At 32.9% G+C, this 27236-nt stretch overlaps 1 protein-coding gene across 1 annotated transcript; it reads right to left on the bottom strand.

The window, feature by feature from the left end:
* Window positions 1–15161: 15161 nt before the first annotated feature.
* On the bottom strand, window positions 15162–15860 carry LOC149260213 (histone H2A-like). The gene is made up of 2 exons (XM_089379347.1): window positions 15606–15860; window positions 15162–15383 (listed from the first exon to the last, which is right to left on the bottom strand). The coding sequence occupies exons 1-2, from the start codon at window positions 15810–15812 to the stop codon at window positions 15162–15164; spliced, it is 429 nt and encodes a 142-aa protein (XP_089235473.1). The 5' UTR covers window positions 15813–15860.
* Between the last annotated feature and the right edge of the window lie 11376 nt (window positions 15861–27236).

Genomic DNA, 27236 nt, shown 5'->3' with positions numbered 1-27236 from the left:
AGAGCAAGATAAAGTGTGTCAGTAAGAAGATGAAAAGCATAGTAGCCAGCACAAAATTACATCAAAGACAACAAGATGCCAAATTATAGGACCTAACTCCATCACACTCTCAAGAATAGAGACAACAAACCATCAGTTTGCCTCTATCTGCTACCTACAAGACCATCTGTCTCTATTTTCATGTAACATATAGTTAGTCATCTTAGAATATATCTCACTTTGTTATGAGATATTTTATTCTAAAGTTTTTTTTATAAATACTCCCTCATTCGAAATATCGAGGGTGGATTCTTAGACATTGTTGTAAAACTAATTACTTTGGAATAAAGTGTTGTTTGAGAAATATTACATGGCTGGCTGGATGAAGAATTAATACAAAGGATTTTTCATAAGATTCATGTGAAATACATTGGACAAATAAGTATTTTATAACTCATGTGTTATTGTTCTCTTGTTTAAATATTTCAATTATGTTTCATATCTGAAAACTAAAACGAAAAAGCTTGATTAAGAAAGTGCTTCAGTGCAATCTGTTTTCAATCGTTTTTATTCGTGATATTTTCTTCTAAACTAGCATAAGTAGTGAATTCTTAATTGCTCCTATTTCCTAGTTTACTCATTTTTATCATTTATTAAAGAATTCTTAATTTCTCTTTAGTGATGATGATCCAAATTCCCTCTTCTCAAATCATGTGGAAGGATTCTTAATTGCCCTACTTCCTCTTTGAGACCATCACATCCTATCAAGTTATCATTTGCTCCCTGTTTTAGCTATCTTGCCCTGTGAAACCATCCTTTACCGAGAAACCAAATCCAGTTGAGCCCTTTTTTGTTGACTCCATTAGCTCAATGGCCTAAAATACTCAATTGTACCCCTCTGCTATTGAATTTCACCACCAAATACAACCAAAATCCCAAAGCTTTCATAACTAGCCTAAAATCTTTCCAAAACAAAGCTATACCTTAAAGAGAGAGCCCTCTCTGGATACAGATGGGCTAGATTCTGTATCTATATGCTGGTTTGTGGTTACCTCAGACCCCTTTCCTCTTCTTACGACTTCTAGGAAAATCTGAGTGATAACAATATGTATCTAATCTCAATTGTGATTGCATGAAAAAATATAGGTTTCTCCATTTGACCAACCACCTTCTTCTAAAGATTTCCCATCATAAATACTTGCACAATATAGTGTGTATAAGTTTTCATTTCGATTTGTGAGGGAGTGATAGCTTGACCACCAAATCAAACATCACTACACTGAATAATGTTAAAAAATTTCACCAACAATTCATTAGGGAATTGCTAACGATTGGGACATCCATTCCCACTATTGAATTATTCTAGCAATATTATTTTGAGTACAAAAAACACAAAAACCTCATATGGTTCTAGCTGCTAGCCAACATAATGGTCATTGAGTAACATCTAGCAAATGATTTTTTCACAATGTTGATAAATGAGGAAACAATCCAAGGGGCTTCTCTAGGAACTAACACTTTTGGCCCTTCCTCAGGGTAGTATATTGACAGTATCCTTTGTGATAGCTATGTAATAACAATATAAAGCAAACATCAATAACTTTAACTAACTATGACCCTAGATTAGTGATTATTACTATATAATATTTTTTTGAACGATAACACTAGCCTAGTATGTTTCATGTGTTGTTTGGTATAGAAAGGTGTTTGCATTTAGTTGGATGGAATGAAATTTATTTTATGCGTAGACATAACAATACTTCAAAATCAAATGTTCGTGCAAGGGATCATTCATATTATCAAAAAGAAGAATCTAGTTCAAGAAACATGATGATGGTTATTGCTATTAATAACTGGTTTGTTGTAGGTTCAGAGAACAAAGAAACTAACCACGAATCTAAAAATTGGGTTCCAAAGAAAAAAAGCCAAATGGACCTCGGGGTATTCCTTCTTTGATTCTACATTCACTGCTAACTATGCCTTAGGGATCACATCCTATTCCATTCACACAAGAACCTAAGAGAAATTGTTGTTCTTCTCAATGACAAGGCTTATCATCATCCATTTCCATGCCTTCATAGATAGTGATTTTAATACTCAAAATATGCATTCCTTTTCATCATAGATGTGCATGTACCATTAGTCACTGGTTTACTAGTTCCACAATATGTTAGATCAACAACAATATTAACGGGATGCCATAAAATGGATTGGTAGGTCTACCGTTTAGGTCACTACAAGAAATTGCTGCTAAGAGTGATGGGTACAATAGAATAATGGCTGAGGTTTGTGGTATGTACCATACCAAGAGTTTTTAATGAAGCTTAGTTTTAGAGACAATGACTAGTATATTAATGTCAATTTTAACATAGTTCTTCAATCTCTGAGGTGGCTATAATTTAAGATTTGGCTCTTGATGAAATGATCTATCAATAGGTATCCTTGCTTGTAAAAGCAACCCTGGTTGTGAGATGTGTAGGGAAAATCAGATTGTTTTCAACACATGGAAAGACAGTAAACATAGAGTAAAGTTTCCAAATCATTCTCAATACAAATATCAATTATGAGATTTGGTTCAATCGTTGGAATATAATCCTTAGAGAAATCACTTGTTTTGTTTTTTCCCATGTCAAGACCAATATCAATTATGAACTCACTTGTTTGTATCCAATCTTTGTTTATGGGAAAATTTTATGCTAATTACATTGGCATTGTGTGTGGTTCATGCTTGCTCCAAATTAGAAATTTTAGGAAATTTCCATCAAAGTACTCCAATTGGCTTGATTGAGTTCTTTGTGATAGTATAAGACTCTCCAAATTTGTTTCAAATCAGTGTTTCCCATAGCAACTATGAGACTGACTCTTATATGCTTCTGTGCAAAAAAGTGTTTGGGAACTTTTTATAAATGGGAGCTTTCTAGTATGAACAGTAGGCATAATGGTATTAAAATAGGAGACAAGCATTGTAGCCTTTCACCATTCAAAATTAATATAGCTATATGGAAAATTAATAGCTTGGCATAAGGTGATTGATTGAAACAAACTTGGATCCCTTGCAGGAATCAAAGAAATTGAAAATTGTCGAAGGAAAAAAGCCATAGTTTGGTGCCATGTTTCTTGAATCAGAATTTAAGGAATAAGTTGTAAACATATGAGAGGGAAATTTTCCTTGAGCCACTGACACTTCCACTTAGATTCCTACAATTTGTGATGCACTAAAGCCTGTCTGAGCCTCCACATTCTATCTTTGAACACACCTATTTTGGGTTCAACATGAGCAACTTGAGGGGAAGGAATAAAGAGAACAAGGAGGGTGCCTCTAGAAGGAACTCAAATATGTAAGCGATACAAACCAATGAATACTTAAACACCTACAAAGACCATAAACTAATGAACATAGGACCATAACCCAACATGAATTTTTCTATTGCAAAGAATCATTAAACAAGGCTCTTTAATTTACCATTTAAAAGGTATTTGGCTGGCTTGTCTGCATATACTACTTCATATTGATTGTTGTGCACATTAGTATCCACTTTATTTTGAATTTAGGGGATCAGTTTGAAGTCCATCATGCTACCTTTAAATAATGTTCCAAGATCTGGTGAATGGAGCTCCTTAAATTGTCATTCCCAAGTTGTTTGGTTGGATTTTCATAATGTTTTAAGGTTAAATTTCACAAGTTAGCATAGCCTAATGATCTTCCTCTTCATTCATTTCTCACTTGGAAGAATTAGATTCATTTGAAAAGAGAGTGAATGTTGCTTGATTATGGAAAGGAGAGTATTTCATATATAATTTTCTGGATTTGGCTAGTCAATTGTTGCTTTTGTGATAAGCTTATTTGAAATATTTCGAAGAACCCATGTGTATTAGGTGTTTCTTATTATACATTTTGGAGTTTTTGGCTAGAATATAGAGAAACAATGGTTGGTCAAATCTTGATTTGTATTGTTTAAACTGGTTTTTTGACTAACATATAATGATTTAGCACCATGAAAAACCCCTCAGACATTTGGATTGTGGAAATTTCACAATTCAAAGTTGTGATTCCAATAAATCATTCTTAGATTTTTGGCAAATGAGACTCGAAAATAGTTCTCAGAAAAACCTTCAAAAAGTCTAACAGATAGACTATGGTTGTATAATATGCTATCTTATTTCCTCTAAGACCATGAAAGCCTACCAAACATGTTGTACCTGGTCTATTTAGCTTTCAAACTCATCCATAATTTTTTTTTATTGGTCTTTTCGTTTATGTTTGTGTGGTGGTGGTTATATGATTCTTTAATAAAAATTATATCATGTAACAGTTGGAAGAATTTTTCTTACAAAACAAATGTGATTTAATCACAAATGAATTCTTTGGGCTCTTTTTGCTAGCTTTATATATCCATTTACTCTTGTATTTTTTATGTATCATGATGTTTGTGTGGTAATTTGATAAGTTAAATAGGTTTTATAAAACAATTATTTTAGATATAAAAAAAGATTTTAATGTAACATATAACAAAATATGTTAATGAAACAAATAATGTCTAGATATGGAATACTTGGTCCATCTAAATGACTCACACAACTAGGAATCCAAAGTCACACGTGTTTCTTTCTTTACAAATATTCTAGAAATATTTATGAGTAAGATCCATAATATTTATGGATATATTAGTGGAAACCAGTTTTGTACCATGGATTTAGATTGCATGATAAATATCCATTTTTTTTAACAAAAATATAAAAAAAATTGAATATTATTTTCTGCAAGTATTCATGAGAATCTGTACCATGCATTTAGCATACTTGACAAGTTTCCAAATTTTTCTACATAAATATAAAATATTTTGGTTGAATGTTACTGGACTCTATTGTGGGCAGATTACAATAAATGGGATTGGAAAAAGGGTGGGTAGATAATACCGAGAATGTCTTCGATATGATTCATTTGTTGTTGGAGATCCTTCAGGTACTTGATCCATCGACTTTGGAAATGTTTTTAGGATGGATTCCTATGTTTCTTAATTTTGTGATTCTTTCACTTTGTGGTTATTTTGGGAAAGAAATTTTGGCAATGCCAAGCAATGGTGGATAGGTAAACATACTTTTTTATAATTTCAATGCCCATTCCATTATGTCCTCTCTTTATTGTTTGATTATATTTTGAACTTTTACTTTTATTTTGTTTTCTTTTTTGACTATAAAATTGAAAATACTTGGTATCATATCCATTGAAACAACATCCAAAACTTAAGGATAATATTAGTATTATAGTTGTTTTGTGTTAAACTAGCATTTGCACCTGATGTTGCAAAGGAAACACCGTAAGGCATAGAGTGTGGAAGAATAGCGACATGTGAATGGGCATTCTTGAAAGCAAGGGTGGATGATAATGAGTTGCAATTGAAATTGTTAGTTACGTGTATGCTGAATATGGATATTTTGTAAATAATAGTGTGTAGAAGAATAGTGACATGTGAATGGACATTGTTGAAACCAAGCGTGGATGATATTGAGTTACACTTGAAACTATTAGTTATGTGTGTTTTGAATAGGGATATTTTATAAGTAATAGTAGTTTGTGGAAGAATAGAAACATCTGAATGGAAATTCTTGAAAGCATGGGTGGATGATAATGAGTTATAGTTAATGTCAGGTAGAGGTTATCCATTATCCATGTAGTAGTTGTTGTCTATGTGAACGTGTTTTTGTACATTATTTAAAGGTTTTTTAAATGGGCATCTTTGAAATTTTGGAAAAGAAATTGAAGTGTCTGGCAACTTTTGGCCTACTACTCATAAACATCAATCCGAAAATGGGTATGTGTTGTAGTATTTTTAAATGAGTAAACATTTAAAATTTGGTTTTACATGAAAAGAATATTTAGTATGCATAATGAAACATTAAATCAAAATAATAATAATAAAACAATTTTGCATACCATCATCTACAGATACTGTAAAGCAACTCTAGCCACATTTTGAATATTGCTACATGGGCTTAGACTGTAAAGACTCCACATTTAAAACAAAATGGAAAGGTAGGATTAGAAACATATTGGATCATAAAGCAATAGAGTATAGTGGAAGCATGGGATCCTTATAATTATCGCTGGTCCTCCTTAAGCCTTACTAGGATTGGTGCCTTTTGGTGTCTTAGGCTAGAAGAATGATTTTCTAGGTATCATTTTCATTTTGTTGCTCCTATGGGGTTTCTTAGATTCAGAATTTGAAGGGACCCAACATCGTAAAAGTGTTGTTTGGTGGCTTGGGACTATAACACATAAACTGGTACTTAGCCCCAAACAACTTGAGAGTGTACAAATTTCCGAGGACAAAGGATAAAAAGAAGTTACTATTAAAATTTAAAATTCTGGCTTAACAAACTCTACCTGGGATTTCTTGAAAATTTTAATTTACCAACCTTTGCATTTCATCAAGAGATGAGAGCCTTACTGTAAAATAAGGACTGAAACTTAAAAGTAATGATCTGTTATCATCTTTTTCCATTCCACTAGTCACAAAACATTAAACATGTATGTACCAGTTCACTCTACATGATTCATGATTTATCGCAGAAATGGTAAAAAACTCAATGCTTATTTCTTCTGATCTCAACAGAAATTTCATTTTGAAATGTTATAAATTTATTAAAATACTAACAATAGTACAAAATTATATATTATTTTCAAATGATCAGGAACTTTAAGGCCCTAAAAGTTTTATTATGAGTAAAAGCTTATAATTTCATTGTCTTCTAACAGTTTTGTGTGAACGAACTCTAAACTTCTTGCACCATTCTGACTTGAAGTAAATGCACAGGTGGTATATTGTAGGGAGACAGAGTCAACCTGCAATTGTTTTGGAGAAACCTATAGAGCTTGTCAATTAGTAATCCTTCAAAAGGCCTAGCGCTCTTATTAGTCTTCAATGTGATCTTTACTAGAAGATACACAAACCTTGTATTCTTTGCCAATTCAATCTACTACAATTCCTCATCTAAGAGTAGTTACTTTCTTCCATTGTATTTCTGCTTGCATAACTTATGTCATGTGAGGAGGAATGAGTTCCTCTAAGCTTGAGATAGTCTTTTATGCTTTCAAAAACCTGGTTGATAAATTCAGAGCCTTCAATGTTTGGGGCATCTTTGTAACCATATTGGGCTACACATTTATATACACCTTTTGGTTCTAGTTTTCCAACCATAAATCACTCCGACAAAAGTATTGTCTTGTCTAGAACCATTCTTATGGTAACAATGATAAGAACTTCATGCAAAGACCCCACATTCTTTACATAATGCTCAATAATTGGTGGTAATTCATAAATAAGGTCACTGCAAAGGAAATGAATTCTTGGTACAAGTGAATTCACCCCAACAATCAATCCATTCAAACCTGCTATGCTGAGTTTTCGAAGAGAACATTATGGTCAGAAAAATTGTTGCAATGACGAAGGGACACCAACCACTATGTGGCACCTTATTCAATACAGATGATAGATAAACTCGTTCAAGGATAGCAAAAAATAGAGTGAAGGGTAGTATAAGAAAAACATGCATGTTCCAAACCACAAGCATGACCAAAATTGTTGCAATTAGGAAGGGACACCAACCTCCCAGTGGCACTTTTTCAGTATAGATGATAGATAAATGCCTTCAAAGATATAAAAAAAAAAGTGAAGGGTAGTATAAGAAAAACATGCATGTTCTAAACCACAAGCATGACCAAGGTTACTATGCATGTTGTAATGAACATGACCCCAACCACTGCAACCCTTGCACCACCAAACACCTAAAATTATCCTTGGAAACTCAAAAGAATCAATAAAAACTACCAAATTCGGTTGTGAGATATAAATTCGTATATTCTTACCATATGCATTGCCAAATTGTGTTCCATCCTGGAATCCTACGACAATTGCAAGGCAGATAACCATGAGAACATAGTTAACTTCAGGTGAATATATCTAACCCTCGTAATTTTGTGAGGTATGAACAATATTCACTCGAGGGAAGCTGTAATCAATGCTTGACTAGCTACAATGGCTTCTAAAGTGGCAACAATACAGCAACTAGCTTCACTCCATTCTCACCTGATACAAAACAATAAAGTAATTCATGGATTTCATTTAGTGAAGGGTAAAACAAGGCATGATATGGAGGAGTACCATGTCACAGAGTATAGGCATGTAGAAGATCATGATTTGGGGATTTTTGCTATCTTTGACGGACATTTGGGACATGGCGTCCCATGTTACTTACAATCAAATCTTTTTGACAACATTTTAAATGAGGTAGGTATGAAGTGCTTGTGCCTTGGATGGTCATCTCAAATTTTCTTGGCCTTTTGCAAGATTTTGTATTGCATTTCAACTGTTTCCGTAAATTTTTGAACTGATCAGCTTTATTCAATTTTGTATGATGATGTTTTAATACATTTTTTAAACATTTTTTTAAAGGGTTTTATTAAAACTAGTGTAGATTCATCAAATTTGGGTTCATCAAGTACTGAGAGGGATCAAATTTCTTGAGGTGTAAATTTTTATTATTATTTGATATCTCTTGATATTTTGACAGATCCGGGTTTAAGATGGATCTATGCTATTTTATTTATTTTTTAGATATTCCCATATATATATGTAACAACATCTATGTCATACCGGGTTGTAGAGCACCTTGTTACTCTCGTACAATTCCCAATAAAATACTATATTTTTCTTTTGGTACACTGACCTTCCAATTCATGAAGTAAAACTTATGATGAGTGTGCCTTTCATCCCTAAATGTGTAAAATTTTTACAGCTAAGAATAACTGCAAGTAATATTGAGAATTTATAAAATTTAAATTTCTCAAAAAAAAATGTTATTAGTTTATTTAATATTACTCATTTAAAAATTTTGAATATTGTGTGGGGTTCAAAGATTTTAGTGTCTATTTTATTTACAGTGGTTTTGAAGGGTTGTTTTGCAAAAGACATTAATAATACATATATTTAGGTGAATAATTCTAAGCATTCACAATCCATGAAGCCAATTAAAGAGTTTGAAATGTATTTAAAAGCTAGGGGAAAATTAAGATACAAAGGTCAATAGTTAAAACCATTTCTAACCCATCACAATAGAAATTGGAATTTTACTTTGAATCAACTTTTTGTGAGTAATTTATAAACCATGGATATAATATTTTCCAAATACAAATTCCCCAGAACCTATTGAAAGGGAATTTTAAATATCAATTTTCTTCATCAAATCTAAAATTTTCAGTCATAAATGGTGCGAAAAAAGGTCTTGCCTACTATCACTACATATGGTTAATTCTAATTTTTTAACAGTGAATTACAAAAACACTATTAACAAAACTGCATGCAATGTTCATTATTGAAATGTATGGCATGGGCTAACTATACACCAACAATTTCAAACATTCACTCTCTATACCAAATAAAATAAAAATCAAATTTGTTTAAAAAAACTAATAAAAAATTAAAATAACAAAATTTATTTTATTACACAATTTTGATGGTACTCAATCCACTATTATTATTATGTATATAGATCTGGGTAAAATTGGATCCTGCTTCTGATATTAAAGATGGGTAAAATTGGATAGAGCCAACCTGCAATTGTTTTGGAGAAACCTGTAGAGCTTGTCAATAAGTAATCCTTCAAAAGGCACAGTGCTCTTATTAGTCTTCAATGTGGTTTTTCCTAGAACATACACAGACCTTGTATTCTTTGCCAATTCAATCTACTACAATTCCTCATCTAAGAGTAGTTACTTTCTTCCACTGTATTTCTGCTTGCATAACTTCTATCATGTGAGGAGGAATGAGTTACTCTAAGCTTGAGATAATCTTTTACACTTTCAAAAACTTGGTTGATAAATTCAGATTCTTCAATGTTTGGGGCATCTTTGTAACCATATTGGGCTACACATTTATATACACCTTTTGGCTCTAGTTTTCCAACTATAAATTTCTCCGACAAAAGTATTGTCTTGACTGGAACCATTCTTATGGTGACAATGACAAGAACTTCATGCAGAGACCCCACATTCTTTACATAATGCTCAATAATCGGTGGTAATTTAGAAATAAGGTCACTGCAAAAGAAATGAATTCCTGGTATAAGTGAATTCGCCCCGACAACCAGTCCATTCAAACCTTCTATGATGAGTTTTCTCTCTGCTAAATATTTATACTTTTTCTACCTTCCTTATTTCCAAGAGAACATCATGGTCAGAAAAATTGTTGCAATGATGAAGGGACACCAACCACCCTGTGGCACCTTATTCAATACAAATGATAGATAAACTCCTTCAAAGATAGCAAAAAACGGAGTGAAGGGTGATATAATAAAAACATGCATGTTCCAACCCACAAGCATGACCAAAATTTTTGCAATTAGGAAGGGACACCAACCTCCCTATGGAACCTTTTTCAATATAGATGATAGATAAACTCCTTCAAAGATAGCAAAAAACAGAGTGAATGGTAGTATAAGAAAAACATGCATGTTCCAAACCATGAGCATGACCAAGGTTACTACGCACGTCGTAATGAACATGACACCAACCAGTGCAACCCCTGCACCACCAAACACCTAAAATTATCCTTGGAAACTCAACAGAATCGATAAAAACTACCAAATTCAGTTGTCATATATAAATTTGTATACTCTTACCATATGCATTTCCAAACTATGTTCCATCCGAGAATCCTATTACAATTGCAAGGTAGATAACCATGAGAACATAGTTAACTTCAGCTGAATAGATCTAACCCTCGTAATTTTGTGACGTATGCACAATATTCACTCGAGGGAAGCAACTAAGAGCCATGGACTGTCTTATGATTGAGATTGTTTCTGTAATCAATGCTTGACTTGCTACAATGGTTGATAAAGTGGCAACAATGAACATTGGCCAATACACAGGTTGTGGTATTTCTTTGTAGAATGTACAGCCTATGTCCCCTAGGTTTTTAATCAAATAAGTCACTTGTCCCATATATGTGATAAGCAAAGATGGGTAAACCAACACACAAAAAAGCAAGCTGCACCAAAAAACCCAAATTTCTCATTATGGTACTAAAACTTAAGGAGGTTGAAGCACACAGGTATGATGAAATACTAATAATTTTTTCCTTGACATAGCTTGGACCTGGATTGATTTTCTTTTGAAATGGCCCAAGTCTGCAAACATGGCCTCTACACCTGGATCCAGTCAGAACAAAGAACTGATGTTAGTGTTTCTATTTGTATAGCTTTAAAATAAATAATTGGGATGAAGTTATGAATTTTGTTTGAGAAAATCATTGGTATGGATTTATCAATTGAGTTAGAAAACAATTCCAAGTATATTATATGATAAAATGAGACACATATCATCATGAGAATAATCAATACCTGTTATACATAAGACTACACCTCCAAGCATCACCCATCCTTATTTGTGATATTCATGAAAGTAATAATATATATAATATGGGTTGAATTCCTTCAATGCTCCAAAATAATATTTCACAATATTTTACAGTCCGATCACGATGTTGGTCACGAACCAGGCGATCATTATGGTTGAGACATGAAGCTAACTTTACTTGTACTAAGATTTTGAAAAAGGAACAGTAGTAATAGGATAAAAAATGACGAGTACAAAAACGCCTGCATGAGTTAACATACGGAAACAAAAATTATGCGAGGAAATGGGATGCCATAATTCACATTATACCCAGAGATGATATCATGTTTATGATAGGGAGCTACATCCCTCCTTCAAATAAACTAAACCATACTGGAAAACTTGATTACATCCAAAAATACTCATGGAAGGCAAGCTAATAGTGTCTACTTTGCATTCTTCTATCATCTTACCTTAGCTCATGTTACTATTCCTTGACTAAATTCCTTGCATAGCTCACATCACTGTAGGAATAAAAAGGCATCATAATTTGGAACAAAATCAACATGTGTGATGGAGCATTGAGTTGAGGTGCCACATTGATACCAGTTTGACATGAAAGGATTTTTTGAGATACATTTATGGGCAGACCTGATTGTAGGAGTCAGTGCTCCAACCAATCACCATACAAGTGCCCATAAGAGATTTATTCAAGCTTAGTAACAATTACTATCATGATTCATCAGTGGCTAATGTTTAAATACTAAATTGCAAAATGTAGTTAATGCCAAATAATGTATACATTTTTTATGTCATTAGGCAGTAGCAACAACAGAACTAAGTTGTGGGTTCTATATTGGGAAAATTCGTATTGTGGAATTTGGGTTTTGCATGAGTATTGTTGTTTATCGAGAAAACGAGGTTATGAATAATGGTGGAGAGATGTTGTGCAATTGCATAGAATGCAATGATAGGTGGCTATGGTAAACATGGGTGTAATGACCAAACACTGAAACTATTTAATGCAATGCCTAAGCTAGATGAAGTTACATGGAATTTTGTAATTTCAGGATATGCATAGAATGGGTAATTCCATGAGGCCCTAAATTTTTTTGGTCAAATGAAGGAGAGTGTTTTTAAGCCAAATAACTTCACCTTTGGCACCATTGTCAAGGCCTGCACTGGTAGTACAACTCCGGAATAGGGGAAGAAGATCCATGCTGACATTATTAAGAGTGGGTTTGAGGTAGATTTTTCTGTTGGAATCACCCTTGTTGGCAGGTGTAAAAAATGTGGGAATGTAGATGATGGATGCCAAATGTTAGACCTAACCACAAGATAAAACAACATCAGCATCATTAGTTAAGTAGAAAAGATAAGAAGAAAGATGCATACTTTTATAGGTGTTTTTCCATATTCAATATTCATGACATATAGCTCGGAATTGGATTGATTTCTTGTTGAAATGGCCCAATTATGCAAACATGCCTCAACAGCTGGATCCAGTCAGAGCAAAGAACTAATGTTAGTGTTTCTATTTGTATAGCTTTAACATAAATAATTGGGATGAAATTATGAATTTTTTTTAGAAAATCGTTGGTATGGATTTATCAATTGAGTTAGAAAACAGTTCCAAGTATACTATATGATAAAATGAGGCACATATGATCATGAGAATAATCAATACCTGTTATACACAAGACTACACCTCCAAGCATCACCCATCCTTGTTTGTGATATTCATGAAAGTAATAGTATATATAATATCGGTTGAATTCCTTGAATGCTCCAGGATAATATTTCAAAATATTATACAGTCCTGTCATGACATTGGTCACAAACCAGGCAATCATTATGGGTGAGAACATGAAGCTAACTTTACTTGTACTGAGTTTTTAAAAAACGAACAGAAGAATTTTGCCCAGAAAAAAAGAGCTTTCGAACGGGTAGAATCTCTACCTCTCAAACCCAAGATGGAGGTGTTGGCAACAAAGCCACCATCATAACAACAATCAGAAAAATTTTCTGAGTCGTTGCACTCTTCTCAAGCAATTCCTTTGTCTTCGAGTTTATAGCATTTCCAACATTTTGCATACTGAAAAAATTCAATCTAGTATATGATGCAAGGAGCGTCAATTGCTTGCCATTGCTTTTTTCAAGGTTGACAACCCCTGTATTCTTTGTTAGTTCAAGGTGTTGCTGGAGAAACACCTTATGAAATTTCCAAGTTGGTAGGAGTACTTAACTAAATAAAATTGAGCTGAAGATGTGTTTCGTCAAACTCAATTTAAAATACAACCCACACCCACAGAAGATCAACAGGAAAATAAAATTGTCATTCCCATCATGTGCTTCAAAAAGTCGATTTTATTGAGACACGAATTAAAAAATTACATGTCAACAAGGGTGTTTGGTTAGGAAAGGGGTGTGTTATATGCTCCTACCAACGTTCGAATCTTAGAGACACGTTTCACCCCTCGAGGCTAGGGGAAATCTTGTGAAGCAAAACATGACAAGCAACCAGGGCCAGAGAAAAGTCTGGGGAAACATTATAATAGAAAAGATACACACCCATGGTTTCTAACAAAAGGGATCTTTAGAACTATATCTCCTAAGAAGGCTACATTAAATAGTAATATATTCATATTAGCCATCGGTTCAATTTCCACACAGTAATGAAAGTAAGCATTTTGTCTAATATAAATAATTAATTATCAGAACTATAATTGAATTTAGAAGAATTTTGCCTAGAAAAAACATATCTTTCGAACAGGTAGAATCTCTACCTCTGAAACCCAAGATGGAGGTGCCAGCAACAAAGCCACCCATGGGTCCATTCGAGAAGTCCTTCTCTCAAAATTTCTCGACCATGTGATTCGTCAATGCAAAGACCCCTTAGATTGCAGCAAATGTGAGACCATAACTCCTTATAAGTTGCATAGTACTGATTAAACCTGAAAGGGAAATTCTCCTTTCAACCTTTGGTACATCATACCATCTGGCCACCATACCTCCTCAGACATACCCCCAACAAAACCACTCATCATGCCACTGAAAGTCTTAAACGTTAAACCAGGGGTGTCTTCCATCCTTATCTTCTCTATAGGATCCATTTCCACCAGTGTCTTTCCTTGCAAGATCCTCCAAAAATGGAAGTATTTCATATTAAAGCCGTAGATTATTAAAACCCTAGATAAAGATTTAGGTTTGATTCCGAGAAAGGACTATATAGACAATTCCTTTGATTCCACTAAGAGGATAATGTAATTTGTCCCCTGATTCTGTGAATGTGTACGCATTAAAATGGAGCCATGCCTTTCACAGATTTAATTAGAACCCAAAAGGGCCTAATAAGAAAATTCCAAATTTCTGACCAAATGAATAGCAGTATTGTAATCAGTAGCCCTAGAATTTTAGAAATTAAAACAGGGATTATATTTAATAATAAGCGAGAACCTGCAATTCACAAGAGGCTTTTGTGTTTCAAACATATAAAACTTGGCAAATGAACCACATAGAAAAAAGGATTTTACTCCAAATTATTCACTATACAAAAAGCATCACCACCAGTCTCCAGATTAATTCCACACAAACAAAACAAGGAGCAACATGGCCATACAGGCACCGTGACCCATAAAACCTTCGAAGGCTACAACATTAGCATCAATGTAACACAAAAAAGCCCAAAATCACGACACCCAGGCCCGCTGACAGTCAAATCAGGAACATTCGTATTCATGGCTATGGATGCTTACAAATATGGCAAAACCCCAAAATCCAAGTGCCACTAGGACTTCTTTGAACCTTTAGCCTTCTCTGGCGTCTTTTTTCTAGCCTTCTTGGGCAAGAGCACCTGGTGAATGTTTGGAATTATGCCTCCATGAGCTATGGTAACCTTCCCCAAAAGCTTTACCAATTCATCGTCATTTCTCACGGCCATCTCAATATGACGGGGAATTATCCTATTCTTCTTGTTGTCTCTGGCAGCATTTCCTGCCAATTCAAGAACCTGGAACCGAAAAAAGAGCCCCAAAACTAAATCAACAAATTCCCCAAAATGAAACCCTTAACACCCCACGAAATAAATCCAATATCCTATAAATCCCCAAAACCCTAACTCGAAAAGCACACTAATTGACAAAAGCCACTCATACAATCGAACCACCAAACAAATCGCTACATCATGGAACCAAATCAATGTGTTAAAAACAAAATTCATATCAATATTTACCTCAGCTGCTAGGTATTCAAGCACAGCTGCAAGAAAAATGGGGGCTCCAATCCCAACCCTCTTGGCATATCTGCCATTCTTCAGATACCTGGCGAGCCTTCCAACAGGAAATTGAAGGCCGGCCTTGACTGATTTCGTGACGGGCTTTTTCTTGGATCCTCCCTTTCGGCCCCCTGCACCCTTCCCTGACTTAGCAGAGGTTTCCATAGGTAGCGCTCTGTCAGTTTACAACAATCCAGGAGTTACACAGTACACAATAATGCAGATGCTATGAAGCGAAGACACACAAAAAGTCTAATTATTTGTTTATTTATGCATTTCAGCCTCCACTCTGACAAAAATCAAATAAGCCACTTGTCCCGCATATGTAATAAGTACAAATGGGTAAACAAACACATAGAAATCTTGAAGCAAGCTACACCAAAAAACCCAAATTACTATGCCTGAAATAAAACAGAGAAGAAGGGGAGCCAAATTATCTTTCCCACAACAATAGTTTCTTTAAGCCGGTCTGTCCTCCACCACGCCAGCGACATCCGAATTGAAGCCTTCGATCGATGCAGAAAGTGAATGCAAATCAGATGATCAATTCCATTCCAGTCCGAGAAGCACTTAGAAGAATTACGGCGCGAGGGCAAGTGCGAGGTCTCAAGCACCTGGAAGTAGCGTAGCGTCGAGCGAGGGCAAGGGTGAGGTCGATCTGCTGGGTCGCATCCCATTTTTATAATTTGTAGTTAAATCAATATGATGGGTAAGATTATCTTAATCATCTATAATTTGTAGTTAAATCAATTGGATGGGTAAGATTATCTTAATCATCTAACAATTAAATCAAAGGCTTAGAATTGTACATGTAACCCCAGAGGAAAGTTGATTTCAAAGGGAAACCCCTTACGGCATAAATATTTCTAGATTCAAAGTTTATTGATATGAAAGATAAAAACAAATGTCAAATCCTTGATTTGATTCTTACTTGACTTTGGCGTGTGCAAGTTACAAGAAATGTCATTGGGAAAGGATGGGAAGACAATGGAGAGCATGGATTGGATAGGATTCATTTTCTATTGGAGATCATTTATGCACTCGAGCCATCTAATTTTGAAATGTTTCTAGTAGGGATTCCTCTGGTTTTTAATGTTGTAATTCTTTCACCTCATTGACCATTATTTTGTGCAAGAAAAAATATTAGGAATTCCACATAAGACATCGATGGACAGGTAAATCAATTTATAAATGCAATGTCAATTCCAAGATATCGTCTTTGTATTGTTTGATTTTATTTTGAACATTTATATTTATTTTGTTTTGTCTTTTAACTATGAAATTGAAAATACTAGGTATCATGTCCATTTAAACAACAACCAAAGCTTCAAGATGAAATTAGTAGTTTATATTGATTAATAATAAACACAAATAAAATGAATATACAACTAAATTAGTTTTTTATAATGAGTATTAATCAAACTAAATGAAATAAATATTATCTACTAAATTATTTGGTTATATAATGAATATGAAACTACCAAGGAAAGATAAATGACTATTGCAAATGATAAATTTGTGATTACAAATGACGACTAAAAGTTGCATATATATGACTATTAGTTGTTAATTTACAATATCTTATAACATGACCAAAATTTAGTCATATTTCTTTTGTCATTAATTTGTTTCAAATGATGACCAAAGTTTTCATATATATGACTATTAGTATCTAATTTATAGTATTTTATAACACGACCAAAATTTAGTCATATTTCTTTGGTCATCAATTGTTTTCAAATCTTGACTAAAATTTTCATATATATGACTATTAGTAGCTAATTTACAATATCTTATAACACGACCAACATTTTGGTCGTATTTATTCAGTTATTAATTGGCTTACTCGGGTGAACATATAGTAGTAAATTTTGTTGTATATTTGGTAATTAATTGTGGAAATTAAACACTAAATAAATAACTAAATTAATGCGTAAATATACCACTAGACAATTTAATTGAGAAAACCAATTAATCATTAATCTAAAAATGACTAAAATTTGGTCATGTTGTAAGATATTGTAAATTAGCTACTACTAGCCATTGAATGAAAAATGGTCATTTATATGAAAACTTTAGTCCTTTTTTTCGTAACTAATTAGTCATTTTGTACTAGTGAGAAAACTCATTCTTCACATCTTTTCTGTTGGTTCCATGGGTGAAATGTATATGTTGTGTGAAGTGCTTATGGAGCCTTGACTCTTGCTACACGTAATTCTTATTGCCTATATTTTCTAGATAGGAAACTTGAAGAAGGGTATGGCATCATCTTTCATTTGTTGTCTTTTCAATTCCTTTTACGTTTGTTATGGTTTCCACCATTTCTAGTTCATTATACGTTTATAGTAATATTATGTCTAGTTTTTCTATAGTACTCATAAGATCTTGCAAATCATATTTGTTATGGCACATGAAACATGCTCTTTAATATAATAATCCAAGAGTTGTTTTGTGAGGGCAGGAAATAAAAGGTTGCATGGAAAAATTTCATGAAGAGTGATGGAATGACCACTTTTAATGGAAACATGTTTGCGAGATAATAGAAAATCACTTTATGTGCTTCTAAAATGAAAGAATAAAAATATATATTAAGACTAGTTAGTTGATCGTAAGAAAGTATTAATTCCTACAATGTGTAGCAAATATGGATGATCATTATGATCCAAAGGTATTGGGGTTTTCTTGGTTTTTGAAATTTAAATTTTCATGATGTTAATGAATATAAAATAAGATAATAAACTTGATACATTTGGTGAGATACATTGAAAGGGGGTTGTAACTGACATAGTTTTAGACAAAATTCCAAAATACCATTTGTTTGGCATATGTGACATTTTTGGTGGGTATGTGGAGATAGCATGTGAAAAATATTATATGGAGTAAATCTAGTTAAGGATGGAATTATTTATATTATTGCCGCTCATGAAGGATAGGAAGGGACAAGATGCAACCAATCAATCATTACATTAGTAGGACGGTTACTTACTCTCGACCCTAAGGATCATGGCATATTGGGAATTGTTACCCTCCCATATATATGGGTAACCATAGGAGAATTTTTTTATTCCATGATACAATTTTCCAATGAGCTGGCATATATTATTTATTGTATGCTGTCATTTTCTTTCCATTTATTTTGCACAAGTTATCTACAACTGGATATTTTTAGCATGCAACTTAGCTAGGATGATTGTGCTTAAGCTTTTCTTGATGGTTGAATACTAAGTTCCAAAGGTGTTCTTTTCTATGGGGATGCTTTATTTTCTTTAATTATACAGGTCATTTGGCCATAGTGGCAACTATTGCCCAACTTAAAAAAAACTTATTCAAGTTTCTTGTTTTTTGGAGGAAAAATGGCATTGACATTGCTAATTTCCAGGTATCATATAAATAATTTAGGTCTATTTTAGTTTATATTCAAGTTTTCATTGTCCTTAATGTCTTATTCTCTACATTATATCTTCTTTGATTTTCGAAAGAGGAACTTGTTGTTGTTTGTAAGAAGCAGGAATTGAAGAAAGAGGGTAGCAATAACATTGGAGTGACAAATGCAGAAAGAGAGAGAGAGAATAGAACTAGTCTAATGATACCCTTAAAGCCAATACCCCACATGAGACACATATAGAGACTCATGGTCAATTATTTAGAGTTGGTGAATTGACCTGAAATGCCACGCGAACACAATGATAATGTTTTGAAGTGATGAAACAATATTTTTATGTGTAAATTGTAGTACAACCAATATTAAGTTGGAAAATCATGATGTAAACTTCAAATTTAATATAATATAATTTGTGGTTGAAATTATTTATAGTGGTATTTGATATTATTTAGCATTACAATTAACATATTCAACTTCATGTTTTCATATTAGATGAGCATGCAATTTGTAGGACATGTTTTAAATTTAGTCGCAAAATAGTACTAATTAATTTATGTTGATTGATAATGAACACATAAAATCAATCTAAAGGTACTAAATTCGTAGCTTAGATTGATTAATGGTGAACACAAACAAAATTAATATTGGACTAAATTGGTTGTTTATAATGATTATTAATGAATGTAAATGAAATTAATATAAACTACTAAATAAGTCATTTATAACGAATATTAAACTACCAAAAAAAGATAAATGACTACGTCAATGATAAATGTGTGATTAAAAATGATGACTACATTTTACATATATACGAATATTATTAGCTAATTTACGTTATCTTATAATACGACAAATTTAGTTGTATTTATTTGGTTGTTAATTGGTTTCAAAGGATAAATAAAATTTTCATATATATGAATAATAGTAGATAATTTATAGTATCTTATAATGCGACCAACTTGTTGGTTAAATTTGTTTTAAATTAATGACCAAATTTTTGACTAAATATATTACTAGATGATAAAATTGAGACAACCAATTAATGAGTAAGATAAGTACAACTAAAAGTTGGTCGTGTTATAAGATATTCTAAATTGGCCATTATTGGTCATTGACTGAAAAATCATCATTTAAATGTAAATGTTAGTTGGATTTTTAGTAACTAATTAGCAATTTTATACTAGTGTAAAAGCATCGAAAGGGCTGAAAATAAAGAAAGAACCTAGAGATTAAACTTCCAATATGCATCTCCCATTCATCCAAGGGACAATGGATAAGATTGTTCGGATCGTAAATAATCAAAAGGTTCCTTCAATCTTTGGGGCCCTGAAAACCATTTGAATCTCAATTAGATCTCTTAAGGACCCTATATACCCTAAAGATATGAAATTTTTCTATGTCATCCCATGTTCCCATGGGACTTCCTACATTGGAAAAACTTGCTAGTCTATAAAACATAGGATTCACGAGTATGTAGCTGACATCAAGCATGGAATGACTCGCTCCTCCGCATTGGAAAAACATGCCAAGGACACAAAACACCATATATATATATATATATATATATATATATAATATGCCCAATTCATCGCTTATATTGATCATTTCCATCATTAGAAATTGAGGGAGGCTATTAAGATTGAAAGAAAATAAAATACTCTTAATAGAGATGATGTTTGGATAATTAATAATTGTTGGATCACTACCCTTTATTCTTAGTTTTATTTATCTGTATATTTATTGTAAGATCATATTTATGTTTTATTTTAATTTAATTTAATTTAAGTATGCATTAAGATTTTTCTTTATTCTTAATTTATAATTTCGTTTATTGAATTAATTTGTATTTCCCTATATATTATACATTTTAATATTTCTTTTATTTGATTCTCCATATTATTCTTTAGTTCTTATTATTCTATACTTTTATTTATTTATTACGGGACATTAGTTTACTTATATATATTTAATTAATATTAGGTTTGACTATTATAGGATTTTAATTATTTATTTATCTAGATATTGTTGTTTATATATATATATATATATATATATATATATATATATATATATATATATATATATATATATATATATATATATATATATATATATATATATATTCGAATAATAATGGAACAATTTTCTATCCTTTTGATATTTTCAGTGAGATAAAGTACCCCCCACCCCGCGAGAAAAAATACATACTTAAATTTTAAAAATCTTAATTATTTTTAACATAGTCACTTTATAACACAGCTGATCCACATCACAAATCTTATAAGAAGCATGATATATAAAATCTATATAAAATCCATGAGGACAACTCCAATTATAATATGTGATAAACCATCGAGACCCAACATAACAATTAATGCACCACTATAGATATATCACTTCCAGATGAATCGCAAATTGGCAGAACGCAAGGTGCTCCATTCACTTTTGATCTTCTAATTGCAATGAAGCTCTTTTTTAAAAGGCAAGAATTTAATTAAATAATTACAATGAATAAAACAAAGGAAAAGCACAATTAGTAAATCATCAGTCGAGCCCACTCCAGTGCCACATCATTCCTCGCAATTTCACTATCACAAAAGGCGTTTGGTCATTTCGATTATCCTTCGCTCCAAACCCCGCTTGCAATATTATTATCAATGCATCACGGACTTTCGATACCCAAACCGCCGATATAAACGTATCGCTATCGCATATCGGGAAAAAAGAGGGAAACATGTTTTAGATTACCATTTGTAAGGTTCTTGTGATGCAATCTATTAATGGAACAATAAATTGTCACGTGAAGCCATGATTTCAGTTATTAACAACTTCTAACATTATTTATGATGTAAAGACCCAAGGTGATTTAATGGTCTATATATAGATATTTCATATTTTTCGTATTTAAACTATATTCTCCATCATTTCAAACCTTGTATGTTCAAATGCTCCCACATTTCAAACCTATTGTTCTTCATTCCTCTTTTATTCCAATTGTAGGTTAAACGTGAGAAGAAATAGTGTAACACCATCACCAAAGCAAAGAAAGGAAAGAAAGCCATGGAAGATTCACAACCCACATGTTTTGCTTTCGATGTAACAGAAATGCCCCCACTTTTCTTGGACACTACGTGCATGATAGAAAGTCGAACATACTCATGGGAAACCATGTATCAATTGCTTGAAAGTGAAGGACCCAAGGTAATTCAAAGAGTGATGATAACGGATGCTGCTTCATGTTCTGAAGCCTCCAACTATGAAGATGCCAGCTCTTCTTTTCACAGGATCGTTGCACGACCCAAGATACTTCCCTTTACCAATATGATGAAATGGATAATTGAGAACATCAATATCACTGATAGGACATTCCTCACTTTAAGAAAAAATCATCGGGCCTTTTACAGATCAAGATTTGAAGAAAATGTACCATATACCCAACCCACATAGGATGTATTACATAGATTTCCTCCAACATTTTGCAAGCGAGAATGAGGTGGATTATTATCCAATTAAGAGATGGAGTCCTACCCAAACAAACACAAACATGAAAAGTTGGGTATGTACTCTCTATCTTCTCTAGCTCGTCCCTATTCTTATATCGCAGCTATGATGTTTAGGTTGTTTGAGTACCCTAATATAGCTAAATTTTCGGTTGAATGGGTTCCTCTTATTGAGGAAGTGGTCGATTCTTATATAATGGATTGGGGTTTTATCCTTTCAAACAACATTTCCTCCCGAATCTAAGAATTTAGGCGAAAATGGTATGTTACTACTAGAGTATTTCCACAATTCTTTTTGAGTGCATATATCATGGATGTGGTCTGTTTCACTTCAAATTTCCCAACCATGGGATGGAAATGGACCATTCAAGACCCCACTTCTATCCATATATATCATAAAATCCCGTGGGAATCTAATTTCCAAGCCCATCTTTATAAAAATTGCCAAGGATTCTGCTACCAATATACTAAAACATTTTTTATAAAAGAGCCCCAAGACTGTACGAAGGGCAAAAATTGATTTCATACCAATAGGAAGGTGGTTTGGTTAAGAGCTATTTACCTATGTTAGAGTCTATGGAGGTCTAGCACCTCCTCATGTTCTGCCATTATATCTCCCTAATAAACTACTCCCTAGGGAGATTTCTTATCAAACTATAGGGGATGGATTGACAAGGACCCTAAAGGAAGCCAAGAAATATCCTTAGCCTTCATTCCCTACACAATATGATATTACATGTTTAAATCTTGATACTATGCCTAACAGATAGTTAAATCCAAATGAAGTAGCACAGAATGTCACTACCCAAGTAAAAATTAGGCAATTTAGTCATGAAAATGATGACTATGATGACCTACATTAACTTTACGAGATATTTTCACAAGTACAACACTTGGCTACATTGAAACTGAATCAAGAAATGGTAGAAAAATTAATAGAATATAGAGAAAGAAGACTGCAAAACATCCCTTTGGATCCATTGAGGATTCCTCAATCGATTTCCCAAGAAGAGCCAGATTTAGAGAAGTGTTCAGAGCAAGGTTCAGAAGAGGATTCAGAGAAAAATTTAGAGAAGAATTTAGAACAAGACTCAGAGCAAGTTTCTAAAGATATTTAAGTGGAAGATAAATCCACATAAATTCATACTGATAAAACATCCTTCAATAATGAACTGGATGAAGCTTAGAAATAGTTTGATCAACAGCTAAAAGTACAATAATGGACATAGAATATTAAGATGTATAAAACATTCAGCACGGCCCAGAACACTTGACAGAGATCATTTACTAATAGGGATTTTGATAAATATGTTACTACAAAAGAAATTGAAATCATCTTGGCATTCCCTTCACACAAAATTGTCCTTAAAGTGGAAGAAATACATCCTCTTGAGGTGTTTTACAGTCCCAAACATCAGGTTGTTACGAAAATACATAGGAAAAGAAGAATAAGAGAGCCATCATGAACAGTAATTCCCAGTTATATACCAATGGAGATAGTATGGAAGGATACACAAACTTATCCTTCACAGAATTTAACAAGGTTGTCATAGTTTGCATGTGCTTATGCATCTGCTACGATTGATAAAGAAGCAGAAATTTGACAACTAATCAGGGAAAAGGAAGAAATAATTCAATAGTTGGAACAACAAATGGTAGAGGAAAGGCAAAGTATTGATCAACAAGTCAAGACACAATTGTCTCAACTCTAATAGAGCTTTCATAAATTAAACCTCCAACATCAGGAAAACATTAGTACTAAGGATACTCAAATCCAGCAACTCCAATTTTCACTTGATCAGATGAAGGACTATCCTAAAGTGGAATACTTTATAAAGGAAGCATTATAATTAAACACTTTATTATCAAACAAAAAAGCGATTTTCTGTGAGATGTTATCAATCATCAATCCACTATTTGCTAAAAGTGATTCATTGATGAATCAATCATCCGATCTAATGATGACTTTCAATGAAATTGATTAAAAATCTCAAGATTTATAACATGGAAGGATACACCAGAAGGCATAGCAGTAGCCCTTTCCAAAATAGATGAATCTCACTAGGAAATCTTCTTTACAGATTGGGACATTTAGTTGAAAAAGGTAGAAAGAGCAGTCTCCAAGGAAAATGATGATGCTAATAACATCATTGAAACATCAATGATAACCTACATAATTCAAAATTGATTCAAGAATTACTACCTTGTAGTATTCCTGATATTAAAGTTCTAGAAAGGAAATGGCAGGAAATTTCAAAAGAAAAGGAAGAAGCAATTAAAAACTTAACAAAACTTGATTGGGACATGTACTGGAAATATCTAGTGGAAACACACAATCAGTGGCTAATGCTCTACTTCCTTGATGACTCATCCACTCATATGCTTCCTACAATTTCAGATGCAGTGTACACCAGACAACTATGTATGAGGACAGGTCAGCCCCTTGAAGTTAAGCCAATGATGGATATTTATGAGGTCAAGTAGCAAATGAAAGAATAAACACAATTGAATTCATGGGTTCATCATTTCAAACACTTCTATTTATGTCCTATCTTGTTTTAAGGAGAGTTGTTGCAACTTCCTCATCACTTTTTACATATTGTCTATTTTTATACTTTATTTTTTTTATAAACCCTTTCATGTCGACAAAGAACGGGTCTCCAAATTTTATAAGGAAATAATTTGGAACCTTTCACTTCTATACTTTTAAGTTTATCTTAGTATAATGACTAGATCAAGGTCTTGAAATTTTGTAGAGAAGGCTTTGGAAGATTGAACTTTTTTACTTTTGAAACAATCTTAATGAGAAATACTAGACCAAAACTATTTCTTTTATGAGCAGAGTAACATGCATCGTGTACTTTTATCATTGTATTTATGTTTTGTTTACGAATTGATACTCATTTCTCTTTATATCGTTTATTATATGTATCCTTTCTAAGGCAGTTTTGCATTAACTCACTTATAAACATGTTATAATTGTCATCTTTAATACATAGAGAAGCGATTTGTTAACGTTATTTTATTGCGATCCAATTTCATCAATTATTTTGATTAAATATCTAATCAAAATAATTAGCTTAAATTCTTTTCATTTTTGTAAGTGTTTGATTAATATTTATTATCAATGCATTAAGGACAATCATTTGAAATTGCATAAGCATAAGTAACCCCAGTAGTAAATATGTTAATATACATGTATTTCAATTTATAAATCACCCCCATCTATTACATAGTTTTTGGTTAAGAACACTCTATCCATTCTATGACATGTTTATTGGAAATTTGATCCCATTATATCTAGTGAGAGCCACAATTCCGAATGGAAAAGGGACAATATTCAATTCCCCGAACAGGTGGTTATCCCCCATGTTGTTGCAGCGAATTTTCAGACCTCAACATTTTGGCACTAGAAGTAGGGCCTTTGACTATGAATGGAAAAAATAACTCTAACTAAATTAAAAACCCATTCCAAGAGTCACTCCCCCTCAAGACCACCCCGAAATTCTATATCTTCATCTAAAACTCCTATTTCTAGATAAGAAGTTGGGAAATTACCTTCTAAACCTCCTAGAACATTTCCGGAAGTACTCTCTTCACATTATAAGCCAGAATCACCTGAAGTCAAGACTTTAATAAAGAAATTATGAGAAATTTCTATTTCATTAGAAAATCATGTGTCATCTCAAGCTTTTGAAGGAAGTGCAACTTCTATTTTACAACCTAATCGAATTTTAACTCGTTCTCAGAGTGAGAATATTTGTATTCCTCCATTTGAGCTTCCTCTTCCTTTTTTTTGGAAAAATACAAAGAAATTTGAGTCAAAAACATCTACCAGTGAAATTTATTCAAATTCACCACCACAAACTCCTTATTTCCCTCCATTCACTGCTATTAATATGCCTTCTTCTCAAAGTACTTGTGCGAGTTCATCCAGCACTAATACACAACCTTCCTCTTCTTCGACACAATCAACCTTGATGACCACCTCTTCCCAAACCTAAATAATGGCAGGAAGACAACAACAACAACCCCCATCCATAGTCATACCATGAGCCAATCTAGGAGCCATGCAAATATGATAACCTCTCCATGTTTTACCTAAAAATCCTAAAAGGTAGCTACCAAAATTTAATCCTGATGATGGATTACATGCTGAAGAGCATCTCCACAATTATAAGTTAGCCATTAATCTTAATCGAGTAGTTGAAGAAGACTATGCCATAAGATGTTTTCCCTACACTCTGCAAGGGTTGACATGTTCATGGTATTTTTCATTACCGCCATGATCTATTACTAATTGGGACACGTTCGAGGAATAATTTTTAGCTAAATTTGGTGATTATCACACAAATACGTCCCTTATTAATGATCTTTCTAATTTGAAAGAAAAATTAAGTGAAAAGATCAAAGATTTTAATTCCAGATTTAATAAATTGCTAAGCAAAATCCCAGCTACATCAAGCCCTAGTGTTGATGTAAAAATTGAATGGTACATTTCCTGTCTAACTTACAATATAACGATTTTTGTGGATAGAGCCAATAAGGCTACTTTAATAGAAAACATGAACAAAGCCATGTCTATAGAAAAGATAATAATTTCATTAGAAAATAACACTGCCCAAGAAGAAATAAAAATGAATAAGGGTACATTTAAGGATGAATCAAAGAAGAAAGCCCCTATGGATCCCATCAATATTGAAGGCT

Source organism: Pinus tabuliformis, chromosome 6 (assembly GCF_031772625.1).
Source record: "Pinus tabuliformis cultivar Carrire ecotype Pingquan chromosome 6, CPIR1, whole genome shotgun sequence".
Taxonomy (NCBI): Eukaryota; Viridiplantae; Streptophyta; class Pinopsida; order Pinales; family Pinaceae; genus Pinus; species Pinus tabuliformis.
This window is presented reverse-complemented; position numbering and strand designations above follow the sequence as displayed.

What these genes read in the sequence shown, in the direction of transcription:
- LOC149260213 (XM_089379347.1), bottom strand. Translation starts at nt 15,812, where the DNA reads ATGGAAACCTCTGCTAAGTCAGGGAAGGGTGCAGGGGGCCGAAAGGGA. An exon ending in TTGAATACCTAGCAGCTGAG is followed by an intron (nt 15,384 to 15,605) that starts GTAAATATTGAT and finishes TTTCGGTTCCAG; the next exon opens with GTTCTTGAATTGGCAGGAAA.